The sequence below is a fragment of the Chrysemys picta genome, chromosome 6 (assembly GCF_011386835.1).
Source record: "Chrysemys picta bellii isolate R12L10 chromosome 6, ASM1138683v2, whole genome shotgun sequence".
Taxonomy (NCBI): domain Eukaryota; kingdom Metazoa; phylum Chordata; order Testudines; family Emydidae; genus Chrysemys; species Chrysemys picta.
The window spans coordinates 12,957,205-12,974,953 of record NC_088796.1 but is presented as its reverse complement, the minus strand read 5'-3'; the positions used below and the strand labels follow the sequence as shown (position 1 = coordinate 12,974,953).

At 47.2% G+C, this 17,749-nt stretch overlaps 1 protein-coding gene across 1 annotated transcript in view; it reads right to left on the bottom strand.

Moving 5' to 3' along the window:
• Positions 1-17,749, bottom strand: part of ARK2C (arkadia (RNF111) C-terminal like ring finger ubiquitin ligase 2C) — a 109,080-nt gene that overhangs the window by 19,654 nt on the left and 71,677 nt on the right. The window contains exons 2-3 of the mRNA XM_005305408.5: positions 5,495-5,804; positions 1,034-1,159 (exon numbers count right to left, since the gene is read on the bottom strand). Coding sequence (XP_005305465.2) covers positions 1,034-1,159; positions 5,495-5,804 — 436 coding nt within the window. The remainder of the gene's footprint in view (positions 1-1,033; positions 1,160-5,494; positions 5,805-17,749) is intronic.

Here is a 17,749-nt window from a genome sequence, read left to right as displayed (position 1 = left end):
CAGGCACACAATAGATACACACCTTCCAACTGCTGTAACCAAAGTCATAGGGGGTTCTACAGATTACAGCCTCCTTCCCTACACAGCCCTGATTCATCCCCAGAGCATCACCCTCCCGTGCACTGAACGAGGCAGGAGTCCTGCTGAATAAATAGTAAGTGATCACGTCACTAAAGACTGTCTCGTAATGCGTACGCACAAGGGGATAAAATTAAGACGTGCAAGCTTAATTCTGGCATTTCCCAACTTTTGGGTGCCTGACTTTGCAACGTTCATAATGTGCCGCTGACATAGTTTTGTGTGTCATTTCCTTGGTTCTTAAAAAAAAGGAAACTGAAACAAAAACAACAGAAATTCCATTATGTGCTATCGTATTGACACCCACTCATTGAATTGCAGCCACTTCTGCAGTGGAGCGTGGCAGCTGTTTAACAGCACATGGCAACTGTAAACCACCATTTAGGAGCAGAAGTGAAGAATTTCTGGGCTAGATTCTCTAGCTCAATGCCCCTTAGCTCTGCTGGCCTCTATCCTTCCCTCTCCAGAGGCCCTCCAGTGCAGACCACGAAGAGAGGAATCCCAGAACACAATGCAGTAGGGAACTAGAGACAGCTAGGACCATTGAGAGCAGCCTCCAGTCTGCTCCAGTTTGACTAGAGGCTAAGGCAGAGAATCGAGATGCTGTAACTGGCTCCAGGACAGTCTGCTGCACCCAGCATATACCGTATGCAGCAGAAAATCTGACCCACTAGATGTAACTAAAACTGCAGGTGGCATATAAATAGGGAAATGTAATTACCCGAGCTGGGGTCTGGTTGGGCCTCTGGGGTTAACGCCCCACTTGCTACACAAGTGCAAAGTTTTATCATATTGTGAAAAGTGTCATGGGAACATTATCATTAATTTATTATAGCGAGTCAAAGTATAAACATTTTCCCGTAATACCCAGGGGCCATGACCTTTAATGACCACGGTTGCTTATGGCTTTGGTTTTATGCCTCATCCAAAACACCAGGGGAAATGAAAGACTTACCAGTCTGTGCCTTCAGCTAGATACCTGGGCTGGGGCCCCATGGGTTGAGGAGTTTGCAGTTGGTGGCCGAAGTCAAAGCCTGGGTGTAACCGATGAGGTTGAACAGACATGCGCTCCTGAGTCCGCCTGCAGGGGTGAGGAGAAGGGCAAGCGTGTTTAGAGGTGAGAAGGACATGGCCAAATGCTGTCAGAGGGGTAAGATATGGGCAGGTTGCTAGGTAAAACATTGTGTACCTAGAGCTCCCTCACCAAACACATCTTCCTTCCTTTCTTTAAAATAGAGGGGGGAAAGATATTGCTCTTCTGTGGAATTTTATTTTTATATCACAGCCTAAGCACAATAGTAAATAAGGCAAGAAAACAGCAGCAATAGAAATGGTCACACTTTTAAGGGGTGACAGACAAGACACGCAAGGGATGAGAGGGATGGGCAGCAGAGGCAGAGCGGTGATGGGACTTGCCCAAGATCACATGGCAGGTCAGTGGCAGAGCCAGGAGTAGAATCCAGGTCACCTCAGTCCCTTTCCAGCACTTTATCCAAACTTACTCCGTTTACAAGCAAAAACAAAAGTAAGTTATTTTTGAGCATCAGCACCACAAACAGCCTCAAAGCTGTAAGTCAAAAGATATACTTACTGGCTATGGGTAAGTCAATCATAATACAGAATCTGCAAGCCTAATTCAGCACCCAGTTATACCCTCTGTATCCATCCTTGTCTCCACATTCAACTTAGATTTACTCAGTCTTTGCTCAGGCAAACTGCCATCAGTATCAATTATGCAGTGTAGTTGTACCTCACTCACCCCATCAGCGTCAATGGGAGTTTGTTGTTATGAATGGGGTTCCACAGGAGTCTCCACAAATGGTAACTAGGAGAAGACTTTGGCCCTGCCCCTGGAATTTAGTCAACAGGTAGTAGCAGCTGAGTGTGGCAGTTGGGCCAAGCAATCCACCATCTGTGCAGTCTCCTTCATACAGCCAATGAAATTGTGGCATGCAAATTAGCTGTAAATAGGCTTGCCAACTTTGGTTGGAGGTATTCCTGGAGGTTTCATCGGATGACACCATCTTTAATTAAAGATTAATCTTTCATTCCTGGAGACACCAGGAAAATCCTGGAGGGTTGGCAACCCTAAGTAAAGCTGGCAGTGATTGGTTGAGTTATCTCTGATATCACAGTGGTCTAGGACTCCAGGCAATGCATAGATATATGCCTTATTGTAGCTGTACATCCCAGGGGTGGAGTTTGTAAAGTCAAAATGGCTGAACACTTAAAAATTGGGCGGTAACAGACTGTGAATTCCAGTGACGATTCAACCTGGTGACAGTCTAAACAAAAAAGAGCTCTCAACCATGTTTGTAGCTGTATCCATCACTTCACACTGACTCTGACGTTCTAGGCTTCAGAATAACAATCCTGGAATTTTATTATATTGCTTCTCTTGATGACATGCCAGAATAGACCCCAGCTTGCTCTCCTTTAGTTGTTTTGTCTTTGCAGGGCTAAGAGAAGAAGGAGGTAGTACAAGCAGTGTCTAAGGGCTGGTCTACTCACAGCTCTTGACTACTTTAAATGCATCCACACTATGGGGTTGCTCTGCTTTAACAATATCGGTTTCTAAACTGATATCGTTAGAGAGAGACAAAAACTGTGTGTAAACAAGACCTAAAGTACGCAGACGAGGCTCTGAACATACAAAGGGTCAAACCTGTGTGCTCAGTTGTTACGTAGTCAAACTCCCATTGACGCTGATGGGGTGAGTGAAGTACAACTACACTGCATACATTGATACTGATGGCAGTTTGCCTGAGCAAAGACTGAGTAAATCTAAGTAAAGAACTCTGGATATGGCCCAAATGGAGTTAATCTGCTGAGTAAATAGGTTCCATTTTTCACAGAGTCACAATAGAACTCACACGCGGCAAGACATAAACCAGATTCTCCTTATTAAGGGTTTGAAAGAAACTTTCCCTGTAAACAAGCTATTCCACAGCTGCAGCAACAGAGATTCTTGCAGTTTCCTCTGGTGCTAGCTGTTTCCCTGAACAGGATGCTGGACTAGATGAGCACTTCTTGGCCTTTTCCATACTGGGACCCCCTGAGAACTCCCTCCCACATAGCTGGCATCACCCATGTAACATTGTGAGAAAGGCATAGGGGTTGTGAACCTATTACCTGATTTGTGAATCCCCCAGGAGCCCATGACCACAAAGTCAACAACCCATTGACTAGATGTACCACTGATCTGATCGTCTGAGGACATTTTGATGTAGAACTGCACTGGATGGTTTCAGAAGAGTGCAGTATACGACTAAGTGATAAACATATCATCATTACCCTAGCCACAAATATATTTACTACTGATCATTACATCCACTTAAAGAACTGACCCATGCAAAACAAAACAAGCACAAGAAGAGTATAAGAAAACACCTTTAACAAGGAAAACATATGGAAAGGAGGCACCTTCACTCTGCAGCAATCATAGAATCATAGAATCATAGAATATCAGAGTTGGAAGGGACCTCAAGAGGTCATCTAGTCCAACCCCCTGCTCAAAGCAGGACCAATTCCCAGCTAAATCATCCCAGCCAGGGCTTTGTCAAGCCGGGCCTTAAAAACCTCCAAGGAAGGAGACTCCACCACCTCCCTAGGTAACGCATTCCAGTGTTTCACCACCCTCCTAGTGAAATAGTTTTTCCTGATATCCAACCTGGACTTCCCCCACCGCAATCCTTCCAAACACAGCGTTATTGCAAAGTTTCATGCTTTAATTCTTGATCCATTAGTATAACCCACAAATGGTTTCCATATGTTTTCAAATAGGTCTCCCTGTCCTATATTTTATACAAACCGCTCTCTCAGGAAATGCAGTCAGGGTAAGGCCTGACATCAGTTTCCATCTCTGTTGAATTAAAATTATTCTCTTTGCAGTCATCCATCCAGTGTGAAGCCAAGTTGCCTTCCTGGACAAAATGTTCTTCAAATCAGAAGCATCATTTACTCTGCATTCAGCTGGATTATAGCATCAAGCCTGCATCCAGAATGATGATCCTCTGCCTTTCCATAATATTCACATATAAGTGAACAGACCCAGAATAGGTGATAAAGTCTCCTATACGGTTGTGAAACCTCCCGCAAACATTTATAGATCTCATACAAACTACCCATGTTCTCTGTCGCCCAGTATAGATTATGTACAGTTTTAAAACTGATTCTCCTGCCATTTACAGCAGTACTTCCAATGACTTCAGGTGAGTTACACTAGTGCGAGAGAAGACTCTGTCTTAGTACTTTTAAATTCATGTCCCCAACTAGTCTTATAATTAAGAAGCCAAATGTTTTCCCCATTACCTTTGGGTAACTTTCACCTATTCTGATCTCCCATGTGCTGTTAGGACCCACCACTAAACATACATATGTATATATATTTTATATTCTTAATGAGTTTCCTTCATGCAGCTGAGTTTTCTGAGCTTTATGGGCACATCAGTCAGGCGTTTTCTGTAAGGAATCACTCAATGATTTTTTCATACATAGTCACAGCTGTGAGCTCCACTCTTGCTGGAACTTTTTTTAAGTTGGAAAAAAAAAACTAGTGGTTTATTTTCAGAAGAGCTGAGCAGCTACATATCCCATTCTATCTAGGTGGTAGTGCTGCAATTGCATAGGTGCAACAGAAGTTGAAAATCTGCTCTGCAGACTCTCGTCCTCTTGATGATGCCTCACCCTGAAAGACCCACAGACAGCTTTGGTGCTGGCTGAATCTGTGGCAAGGGCAGTTAGAAACCAAATGTCATAGGAAGTGAGAGAAAGACGGGGCCCCAGGATACAGGGCCGGCTCTACCATTTTTGCCACCCCAAGCAAAAAACAAAAAAGCCGCTCGAACTGCCACCCGAACTGCCGAAGCAAAAAAAAGAAAAGAAAAAAAAAGCCGCTCAAACTGTGCCGCCCCAAGATTGGATGGAATGCTGCCCCTTAGCATGTGCCGCCCCAGACATTTGCTTCCTCCACTGGTGCCTGGAGCCGGCCCTGCCAGGATATCATTTGTTCAGAACCACTTTTCAGACCCTGAGAGGACAGGGGCATCCCTCCATTCTAACCTCAGACGGTCTCATGGACTTCTGCATCTGAAAATCAGGCCGGGGTATCTATCCCCTTCAGCAGGTCAGATGTGTGTAGAATGTTCTTTGACATCCAACAAGTCAACTTTGACATCAGCTTTGTTTTACTGCGCTCCATGAACAGGACATGGAGCCAAACTCAGCCCTGATTTAAATGTGTGTGAGCCCCATTGATGACACTGGTGTCAGCCCCAGCTACCCTAGGGCTGAGCTTGTATTGTTATGTCTCGAATGTAAGAAGAGACATCACCCTTGAGCGCCATGGGCTGGCTGGGGTGGGTTAGTTCAGGGCTTGCAGCTGGCTGCCCTATTTCTTGGTGGAAAGGTCACTCACCTGGGATGAGGCATGAGCCTGCGGTGCTGGGCCTCGAGGAGCTGCTGCTGGAGGAGGTATTGCTGGTGTAGCGCCTGAGGTAGGAAGGAGGGTCCTGTCACATCCTGAAACGGCAGGGCTGGCAGAGGTGGTAGGGGCTGGTGTAGTGGGCCGTTATGCTGGTGAGCTGTCGCCATGTGAGGGTTCAGCCCTGGCTGTGGCTGGACAGGGTGAGGGAGAGGGAAGTCAGCTGAGATCTGAGGTTGGGGGCCCAGATGGAAGTGCCGGCAGGAGGTAGCATGAGGGTGCTGAGACCTTTGAAAAGGAGCACCTGCAAAAGAAAAGCAAGTCTATCAAATATGCAAATACCGCCACAAAGGCAATAGGACTTCCTTTAGAATACCCCATCAGGAACAAAGCCTCATAGATGTCTTCCCTCTTCGAATTAATGATCAAAGTCATCTGTATGCCCGGGACCACATTTCCAAACATGCCTCCACAAAAGCCAGCAGTTGCATTACGTGTGCACAAGCTGGGTAGCAGCATTAAACCAGACATGAAATCTTTAAAGCATATAAACCTTCCTGCTTTCGCACACAAGCCAGCCACAAACTGCCAGGAGTGAGGAAGAAATGTTACGTGTCCCCCAATGCCATCATTGTCCAGGGTGGAAGATTTACACTTTTTTCAGAATTCTCTTGCATTGGCTGCTAGCTGAGACAAGATCCTGGATTACATGGGCCAGTGGGCTGATTGAGCACATAAATACCTATTTCTTAGAACTTTTGCATTCATAACAGAGGCCATCTTGGCTGGCATACTAGGGATTGAACATGCATGCTACACACCCACTGAAAAAACATCCTCATGTAGGAAATTAAAAGACAGCAATATCACCATATAAACTACTTATTCTCAGTGTGTATCATACTACAAGATGAGTGTTTGTAATAAATCTCAGAGGTTTATTAGAATAAATCTTCCGGTACAGATCAAAGCCGAAAATGTAGAATCTCTTATCCTCTAAGCCTAAGGCCATCTCTTTTGTTCGGCCCAAGTGAAACCTTATATCAAAGACATCCAGCTTTGTTTGTTTCATCTTGGGAGGCCTGGTTCTCATATAGCCTTTCCGTAACATCTGCAAGATCTTTCCTAAACTAACAATAAACCAGGTGCTACCTGCTAGAGGCCCATGTCCCTCTCACGCAGACAGACCCCCACGAGTTCAATTCCCTTCTCTACCACAGACTTCCCTGTGACATTGCACTCTATATGATTTTATGAAAATATGCTGATGAGTGTGAATATAATGTAACTAAAATATGCTTCATGCAAAAGGTCTATTGTAAGGTATCATTACAAAGCTTATAATCTACTGAGTGTGGTCATCCTATTTGTATAAATGTATCACTCTTGTATCTGAAACTAGAAATATGAAATATAACTCTGAGGGCCATTAATGGTGGTTTGGAATCTTGATGGTTCCCATCAACCAGGACAATTGACTGTGGATGGCTCTGTTTGCTTGCAGGCTTTCTTGTGAGTCAGGTCAGGAAGAATGAAAGCTGGGGGTCTCACAGGACGTGTGACCATGTCACCTGGTACTGAAATTCATCTTAAACCTGGTGCTTTTCCATTTAGAAGGAGGGGTGGGGAACCCAAAGAGACAAAAGATTCCCGCCTTGTGCCAAAGCTATATAAGGGGGTGGAACAGAACAAAGGGGGCTGCAATCATGAGAAATCCCCTAGCTATCACCTGAGCTGGAACAAGGGCTGTACCAGGGGAAAGGATTGTGCCCAGACTAGGAAGGCGTCCAGTCTGTGATAGAAGTTTATTGAAACATCTGAGGGTGAGGTTTTATCTGTATTCAGTTTTCTTACTGTATTAGGCATAGACTTGCGTGTTTTATTTTATTTTGCTTGGTAATTCACTTTGTTCTGTCTGTTATTACTTGGAACCACTTAAATCCTACTTTTTGTATTTAATAAAATCACTTTTTACTTATTAATTAACCCAGAGTTTGTATTAATACCTGGGGGGGGGGGGGGGGGGGAACAGCTGTGCATATCTATCAGTCTTATAGAGGACGAACAATTTAAAAGTTTATCCTGTATAAGCTTTATACAGGGTAAAACGGATTTATTTGGGGTTTGGACCCCCTTGGGAACTGGGCAGCTGAGTGTTAGACACAGGAACACTTCTTAAGCTGTTTGCAGTGAAGCCTGCGGCGTTTGGAGGACATGGTTTAGACCTGGGTCTGGGTTTGTAGCAGGCTAGCGTGTCTGGCTCAAACCAGGCAGGGCACTGAAGTCCCAAGCTGCCAGGGGAAACAGGCTCCGGGGTAGTCTCAGCACATCAGTTGGCAGTTCCCAAGGGGTTTTCTGTGATCCAACCGGTCACAGTATTTTACCTTGAGCAAGTCATTCAGAGCCTGTCTACATGGGATATTAGTGCACAGCAAGCCAGAGTGTTAATCTACAGTGCCCTGGCTGTCACCAAACGGGAGTAGGTCAGAATTCACTACAGAACCGTTAGCATACTGTGCCCCATAGGACATTACTGCATGGCAAACTAGTGCACGGTAAATTCATGCTCTGGTTTGCCTCACACTAAAGTTCCATGTGGGACAAGCCCTAAGTTTCTCTTTGTCTCAGTCCTCATCTGTAAAATGGGGATAATAGCATTTCCCTACCAGTGGTTTTGTAAGCATAAGTGCATTAAATATTGTGAGATGCTCAGACACTACTGTACTCGGGGCCATATAAGTATCAGAGACAAAAAATAATCATTTGCACTTTTGTGGTGCTTTCCTTTAGAGTGTCTCAAACATTACATGAATCCGGCCTCACAACACCCCCGTGTAGGTAGGTGGTATTATCCCTGTTGCCAACTCTTACGAATCTCATGATAGTTCGTATTTTTCTTCTGTGGCGTAGTGGTATAAAAAGAAGTGGGTAAGCTGAACTCCATATGTCCCAAATGAGACATGGGTTAAAACTCTGTTTACCCAAATTTTCCCCTCAACCCCATGACTGTTTTTGTCAAGACCTGGCTCCTGGAGTCGTTATTTCACGAAAATCTCATCTTAAAACCTTCAGAATGTGACTCAACTACACCCAAACGGCTCAGCACCCAAAAAGGAAAGAAAAAGAACCCCAGATTTATCAGTTTTTAAAAAAAAGTTTCATGACCTTTAAACAATTTCATGGTTTTTAGGGCTTGACTCATATTTTAGTGCTTGGGTTTGACAGTATCAGATTCACTTTATAGACAGGTAAAATGAGGCATATGGAAGTTAAGTGACTTGCCCAGGGCCTCACAGAAGCCTACTGGCAGAGCCACAATTAGGACCGAGGTAATGAATCAGCATCCCTTTGGCAAAAGAGTCCGTTACGTATTAAGGGCGCGCAGTACCTCACTACAATTCTTTACAACTCTCCATTCTAACTTTTCTCCCTTATCAAGACAGATTTCATTATGCACCACACTGAGACTAGCCCTTACGTGGATGTATAGTGATTGCACACTGAGCCCCAGCCCCGCCCCCGTCCCCCATCTGCATACACCAGGCAATACAGTCCCTGTGATCAGTAGAGCACAGGGATTTCTCCGTCTGTGACCCCTTGGGTGCAGAAAGGTCTGAAGGTGGAGCCATAGTTGATGGTGTAATATACTGCTCCCTCTGATGGAGTGCATCAGTGATCACAATGCGCTGGGCACTCTAGGAGAAATTCTGCTCCCTAAGGCCCAGCATTCCTTCAAGAACTCCCTCTAGGATGGTGCATCTCCAAACACGCTCAACATGGAGCCATGCATATAATGCACCATTGACCACTGGATCAAGATCACTTCCTACTGCAAGTCATTAGCATCATACGCTCCACCACCAGCCATCCACACCCCATTTGTGCATGAAATAGGATTGCTTCTCAAGAGGCATTTAAATAAATAGACACCCACTTATCTCTTGAAAATACAATCACCATTCTTTCTGGACAAAACTCTCCTTTCAGAACTCCTCTGAGAGAGAGTCAGTGAATCTACTTCCTACAGCATGCAGCCTGGAGACAGACAGCATGCTAAACAGCACACACATTGGAGACAAGTGGAGGTTGCTTTCAAATGCTTTGTTCATTACGTACTTACTATATATTGGACTGCACAAAACACAACCCTGCAACTAGAACAATGCCCACAACGAAGCCAAAAAACACAGGAAATTTACCCACGTTGAAGTTTTCTTACAAACTCAAATCTCTGACCAGATTTGGAAGCCGCTTGAGAGAAGCAGGGTCCAGTTTGGAGTAAACTTGGGACGACGTTATGGTCTCGAACTGGAAGTGTATTATTTATTGTACTGGGTGCCAACAATTAGCATGGTGCTTTGAATACACAGTGAAGTTCAGCCTAATGTGCAAAGCTGAGAAGTGGCTCCAAACTCTCTAGAAAGCAGAGTGCTCCTATGCCAGGGCTGTGTTTTGGGGCCATCTTAGGTCAGACAAAGGCAAAGGAGTTTGGCCATCTATTCATTGGGGTGCCTCTACAAGTCAGAAGAGGTGGAAGAATTATACAGAGGATATCTTTGAAATTTGTGGTTTTGCATGAATTTGTCCTGAAACCAAGTCACAAGCTGGTGATTTCTAGTGGAGAGGAAGGCCATAAACACAGGCCGATTGAAACTAAGGGGACGTCTACACTCGGAGCTGGGATTGGGATTCCCAGCGTGTGTAGACATACTAGTGATAGCTCTCTGCGAGCTAGTACACTAAAAGCAGGAGTGTAACTGGGAAGGTGAGCAGGTCAACAGGTGAGCAGCAAAGCTAGCTCCTCTGATAACAAACCTGCCTGAACATCATGGGTATGTAACTCGGCACCACAAGCACCTGCCGCCGCTCGCTGCTGCCTGTGCTCCCGAGGCTACACGAGTACTCTAGTGTGTTAGCTCCAAGCAGAGACATACCCTAAAACAACTGATTGAACACACAAACCACCAATGTTTGAACAATTCCGTGTGTAACCCGATCGTACACAGGTTCTGATGAGCTCACTCACTGGAAATGGTTGAATGAAGACATTCACACATTGGGAGTCTAATGAAACTGAATGATTTGTCCACAGCTTGGGGGCTCCATTATAAAAGTTTCACACTATTCTGGGGCAGAATATTACACTATGCATTTTCATCTCTGATGAAGATACTCTCCATTAGACCTGGGCCAATATTGGCTAGCTGCATGCAGGAACATTCATTAAGATAAAAGCCACAAACTTGCTTTGATAGAATTTGTGACTTTTTTTTTTATTCCTTTCCTACAAGCGGTGCGTGTGGTTGTGAGGATGTCTCAGGAAAGACAGAATCTTTGTGAAATACATCTGCAGGCCTGTGGTTTCAAAGGAAGTCTTAGCACAGCCATCTTGAAATCTCTGTCACCTCTCGCTTTCTGTTGTGGTCATCCAGACAGAAGCAGAAACAACACCAGTACAATGCAACTGACCAACCACACATCACAAATTGCAAATAGTTGCTGAAAATCACACAGGATGAAATCTCTTAACTAGGGTAAACCCATAGTACCTCCGCTGACATCAATGGAACAGAATTATCCTGGATTTACCCCGATGTAACTGAGATCAGAATCTGGCCTTGCAGAACCATGCCTTTACTGAATTTAATGAAAGATTTCTCAGGGTAAAGTGCACAGGATTGGGAGGGAGGGAGAGCTCAGTGGTTTGCACATTAGCCTGCTAAACCCACAGCTGTGAGTTCAATCCTTGAGGGGGGCCACTTAGGGATCTGGGGCAAAAATCAGTACTTGGTCCTGCTAGTGAAGGCAGGGGGCTGGACTCAATGACCTTTCAAGGTCCCTTCCAGTTCTATGAGATAGGTATATCTCCATATATTAAGCCCTATGGTATTTACTCCAGTAACATTTATTCTTTTCTTTTTGCTCAGCCCATATTTCAGTCCCAGGTCAGATTTGCACTGGAACATAAAGTCACTGCCCATGAGAGATTCTGGGTCAAATGAGAACTTGATCCATTTATTTCAACAGTCCTTTGTTTAGACAGTAATATGTGGCACAGCAGAGAGAAATCCGTAACTAAAGATCTGTCCAGAGACACCACGCTGGCTCAGTGTTTGTTCTCCCTGTAATGATGGCCAGGGTGCCACTTTCACTTTCCAGAGCAGCTCTTGAGTTTGTAGGACATTTCTGCGGCAAAGATGATGACGCTGGAAATGTGCACAGCACATTCAAAAGCCACTAATTGCATCATTCCTGTGCCAGGCTCTGCATAACCTGCCTGCAGCAGGAATTTGCAAAAAGGCAATGTAGTTCTAGGATTAAAGAGGGGAGATGGAGATTCAGATGCTCCCTTTGTCAAGTCACAGAGAGCCCCAAGTTTCCATCTCCATGTGAACGGGAGATCTGAGCCCCTGACTGGACCAACTACAATCAACTTTATTTTTCCATTAATGCACCTTGATCTCCGGACAGGTAAGCAGATAGCTTACCAGTGAGAAGCTAATAGCTCAAAGGACTGGTCTCTGCATTAATAGCTGTTTTCTTAGGGCCTGCTCCAAAGCCAATTCAAAGACTCCCACTGACTTCAATGGCCTTTGGATCAGATCCTTATTCTCCACTCTCCAGACAAACAGGGAAAGAGAGCGTGTTAGCATGGTAACGCGCACACTTCGACCACCGAGTGATCAGGGCCGGCTCTAGGATTTTTGCCGCCCAAAGCAAAAACAATTTTGGCCGCCTCTTCCCCCCCCCTCCCGTTCTTTAATTACCCCACCCCCGGCCCCGGCCTCAACTCCGCCCCTTCCCCAAATCCCCAACCCTGCCTCCTCCCCCCAGGCTCTCAAGCCTAGGAAGGAGGGGGAGAAGCGGCGCCCGCGCTGCGGCCACTCGGGATCTCCCCCTCCCTCCCAGGTATGAGAGCCTGGGAGGGAGGGAGGGGGAGACCCCGAGCCGCCGCGGCGCGCAAATCAGCTGTTTCGCGTGCCATGGCAGCAGCAGCGGAGGTGAGCTAGGGCGGCCGGGGCACATTTTTAGGGGCGGCATTCTGGCGCCAGCCATGCCGCCCCTAAAAATGTGCCTCCCCAAGCACCAGCTTGGTTTGCTGGTGCCTAGAGCCGGCCCTGCGAGTGATGAAGTGCTGCTGCTGTTCCTGCTGAGGGCTTTTGACCCCAAGCGAATCTGGAAAAACAGCACATGCCCCTCCTTTCTCTACCAGCGAGGTGGATTCAAAAGCCACCAGGGCAACCCCTCAATGTGTCCAGTTTATTTATGTGCCTCCCTACATTGGAACTACTAGCTCTTCCCTGAGGTTCCGGATTATTAATGATTTATTTTGTGCTCTCTCTGTCTCTCTCTCAATATCCATTTTCCCCTTGTGCCGCTTACCTGTACTTTCCCATCAGACGATGATATTTAAATAGTAATTTGAAGGGATATTGGATCAGCAGCCCAGAGAGGGACCCTCCTGAAAACCATACCCAGCTGCTGTGTCAGCGGAGGAGATAACATATCACAACTCAGCCAGAGAAACCAGTTCCCACTGAGCTGATAAAGGCTGAACACCGTGAGGATCGGCAATCTCAGGGGCTAGGCTTGCATAAAATTCTCCTGCCGGTATGTCGCTTGGCAGCATAATGGTTTGATTCTCTATCTTCTCCCCTTCATTTCCTGGCTGTCCCTTTGTGATTGATCACACTCCGTCTCCCAGTCATTCTGCACTGACTCAGTGCTTGTCACAAAGTCCTCAACGTGTCCTACCTAACCCGTCCCAACGTCAGATGGCAGGCGACATCCTGCGCTGAGTTACGCCTGTGAGACTGCATGGAAGCCAATGTGGCAATTTCGCCCTGTGCTAGCTCTGGCTGATGGAGAATGGGGAAAACACAAAGGTTTGGGATGGCTCAGGAAAATTGCCCTGCGTCTAACAGCTTGTCCAAATGATTAACAGAGAGGAAGGATGGTCCTGTGGTTATAGCAGTAGCCTAAGGCTTGTCTAAGCAAACAGTCAGTTTGCAGCAAGCTGGGGTGTCACTCTACCCTGCACTAGCGTGCCCCGCATTAAGTGTCTGCTGCCACACACCAAAAGGCTCCTAGGGTGCTTTGATCTACCCCATTTCAAAGCAGGGCAGATCAAAGGGCACGAGGGAATTTTTTGTGCATGGCAGCATGGTCCACACAGACACTTAATGCGGGGCACGCCAGTGCGGGGTAGATTGACGCCCCAGCTTGCTGCCAACTGAGGCCTGGTCTGCACTTAAAAGTTAGGTGACTATAGCTCTGGCAGTCAGGGGTGTGAAAGTCACACCTCTGAGCCCCATAGCTGTGTCAAGCTAACCCCCAGCGTAGATGCACGTGGTCGACAGAAGACTGTTTCCTTTGCGCTAGCTACTGCCACGTAGGGAGGTGGGTTGCCTACAGCGACAGAAACCCCCCTTCCATTGCTGTAGGAAGTGGCTACATTACGCACTACAGCAGCACAGCTATGGCACCACGGCCGCTGCACTCAGAAAGTAGCCATGCCCTAAGACTTAGGAGGCCTGGGTTCAAGCTCCCGTTCCTCTCGGAGCTTGGCCAAATCACTTAGAGACAGATCTTCAAAGGTATTTGGTGCCTAGGGTCACCATTTAGGCACCACTGACATTTTCAAAACCACTGCTCAGCTGCTTCCTATCACTATAAGTGCCTAAGTCCCCTAGGCACCCACATTCCTGTCAGTGGGTGTTTCCAAAGCCACCTAAGCTGTGACACCACTCCACAGCTAACGAGCCCTAGCTCAAGCCGAAGCAGCAGAGGCCCCAAAGCGGGATTCTCAAAGTGGGCAAGGGAATGCCTGGAAAAACGATGGAGCAGGTCCTCAAGGAATCAATTCTGAAGCACTTAGAGGAAAGGAAAGTGATAAGGAACAGTCAGCATGGATTCGCCAAGGGCAAGTCATGCCTGACTAACCTAATTGCCTTCTATGAGGAGATAACTGGGTCTGTGGATGAGGGGAAAGCAGTGGATGTGTTATTCCTTGACTTTAGCAAAGCTTTTGATACGGTCTCCCACAGTATTCTTGCCAGCAAGTTAAAGAAGTATGGGCTGGATGAATGGACTATAAGGTGGATAGAAAGCTGGCTAGATCGTCAGACTCAACGGGTAGTGATCAATGGCTCCATGTCTAGTTGGCAGCCAGTATCAAGCGGAGAGCCCAAGGGGTCGGTCCTGGGGCCGGTTTTGTTCAATATCTTCATTAATGATCTGGAGGATGGCGTGAACTGCACTCTCAGCAAGTTTGCAGATGACACTAAACTGGGAGGAGTGGTAGATACGCTGGAAGGTAGGAATAGGATACAGAGGGACCTAGACAAATTAGAGGATTGGGCCAAAAGAAACCTGATGAGGTTCAACAAGGACAAGTGCAGAGACCTGCACTTAGAATGGAAGAATCCCATGCACTGTTACAGACTAGGGACCGAGTGGCTAGGCAGCAGTTCTGCAGAAAAGGACCTAGGGGTTACAGTGGACGAGAAGCTGGATATGAGTCAACAGTGTGCCCTTGTTGCCAAGAAGGCTAATGGCATTTTGGGCTGTATAAGTAGGGGCATTGCCAGTAGATCGAGGGATGTGATCATTCCCCTCTATTCAACATTGGTGAGGCCTCATCTAGAGTACTATGTCCAGTTTTGGGCCCCACACTACAAGAAGGATGTAGAAAAATTGGAAAGAGTCCAGCGGAGGGCAACAAAAATGATTAGGGGGCTGGAGCATATGACTTATGAGGAGAGGCCGAGGGAACTGGGATTGTTTAGTCTGAAGAAGAGAAGAATGAGGGGGGATTTGATAGCTGCTTTCAACTACCTGAAAGGGGGTTCCAAAGACGATGGCTCTAGACTGTTCTCAGTGGTACCAGATGACAGAACAAGGAGTAATGGTCTCAAGTTGCAGTGGGGGAAGTTTAGGTTGGATATTAGGAAAAACTTTTTCACTAGGAGGGTGGCAAAGCACTGGAATGGGTTACCTAGGGAGGTGGTGGAATCTCCTTCCTTAGAGGTTTTTAAGGTCAGGCTTGACAAAGCCCTGGCTGGGATGATTTAGTTGGGAATTGGTCCTGCTTTGAGCAGGGGGTTGGACTAGATGACCTTTTGAGGTCCCTTCCAATCCTGATATTCATTCTTCCTTCATTCATTCTTCATTCTCACCAGCGGGACCCGGTCCTGTAGGTGTCTCCGAGAACACCTGAAACCTTTCGGACTCTGCAGCAGGAGGGCTGGATGGAGGCCACCTATAGATGGGGGTACAGCACAGCAGCAGAAGAGCAGGGAGATGTAGGGCAAGCACGGGGGGGGAGGGATAGCTCAGTGGTTTGAGCATTGGCCTGCTAAACCCAGGGTTGTGAGTTCAATCTTTGAGGGAGCCATTTAGGGAACTGGGGTAAAAATCTGTCTGGGGATTGGTCCTGCTTTGAGCAGGGGGTTGGACTAGATGACTTCCTGAGGTCCCTTCCAACCCTGATATTCTGTGATGCACACAGGGATGGTTTCACCTGTTAAGGAACGGGCTACTCAAGTGGCTGACCTGGCTTAGGTCCCTAACTCCACGACAGGGTTTGCTGCTGAGGATCCCGAGCAGATGGAAGTGCTGTCTCTGGTCCGTCGGTCAGATGTACCATGTTAGCTGCCTAAGACTCTCTCCTCGGCATTGCACTCAGGGCTAGCTTGCGCAGCTGGCTGGTTCTCACGATCCCTTCCCTAAATGCTTAATTCTCCCCATGCATTGTACATGGAGCCTGGGTGTCTAGCTCTGGGTGGAGATGCCACAAGGCAGCAGGCGACCTAGAGTTAGGCATTGCCCTGCTGAGCTAAGCAAGTCTAAAGACCTTTAACAAGCTGGACCTTAGTCTCTCTGCACCTCTTGAAAAGGGAGATGACAGCACTTCATGTAGTGAGGATATATACACTGAAGACTGTGAGGTGCTCAAATAGAGTAGTGGGGGCCATGTAAGAACCTATGGCAGATAGTCGGAAAGGGGGCAAGGGGGAAATCACATCAGAGCAGATTTTCTTACTTCCAGATGGACTGGAAGCACCAGGCCACTTGGGACTGGGATGGAGTATTGGGTCCTCCCCTTTTATTTAATCTGAAAAACAAAAGAGGTGTCAGGTAGCCTTACAAAACCAGTCAGCCTGAAGCCTAGCTACTACCAAGATGAGTGCGCCACTTAAATGCCTGAACCAGATCCATCAGACAGCTGGCTGGCCCCGAACATGCCATGGCACAGGTGTTAGGCATGGACTTATTTAATACCTTTATTAACGATAATAAGGGGAAAGCCCTAACCACTGGACTATAGAGTCACGCTCACACTCTCTGACCCAATGCGTACTTCATTATTTATACACAGTAGCGCAGCTTCAACAGGAGCGATGGAGAGGCCCACAGTAGAGTATCCCAAGATGCAGTGGCTATAGCACTCACCTGAGAAGTAGGAGACCTATGTTCAAATCCCTTTTGCTGCATCAGGTAGGAGGGGAATTGAACCAGGGTCTCCTTCCTCCCAGGTGAGTACCCTAACCACTGGCCTCTGGGTTCTAGCATAGGCCTGCTCCTCCCCCTGCCATTTTGCCTGGAGTTGGGCGTGTGTTAAGAACACCTACCAGACTGGGCCCCACGGCAAGATGGCTGTTGCCTATCTCCGCCTGGTTTGAGGATCCCATTGAGGCCCTTAGGATAGGTCTACACACCCGCAGGTGGCCCATTTCAGCTGACTCAGGCTTGCGGGGCTTGGACTACAGGGCTGTAAAACTGCGGTGTAGACGTTCAGGCTGGAGACCGAGCTCTGGGGACTCGCAAGCGGGGAGGGTCCCAGGCTCCAGCCTAAGCCCAAACGTCTACACCGCAATTTTACAGCCCCGCAGCCCGAGCCCCGTGAGCCCGAATCAGCTGGCCTGGGGCAGCCACCGGTGTTTAACTGCAATGCAGGCAGACCCTTACATGCGCGATAGGTGCTTAGAGTGAGGTGTCGTACCCATGTCCAGTGGCAGGCACTTAGGCAACATGGGGACTTTATGGCCAAGGGATTTCGGTGCCCCCAGAGTTTGGCAGCAGCTTAGTGGGGGTTTTGAGGAACAGTGGTGCCTAAATCTGGGCTTAGGTGCCTAAAGTGGGAGCTAGGCAACTAAATCCTTTTGTAGATGTGGGGATCAGTGATTACAGCCTGGGCGTGGGAGACAGGAAACCAGGGTTCTATTCTCAACTCTGCCCTCAATTCAC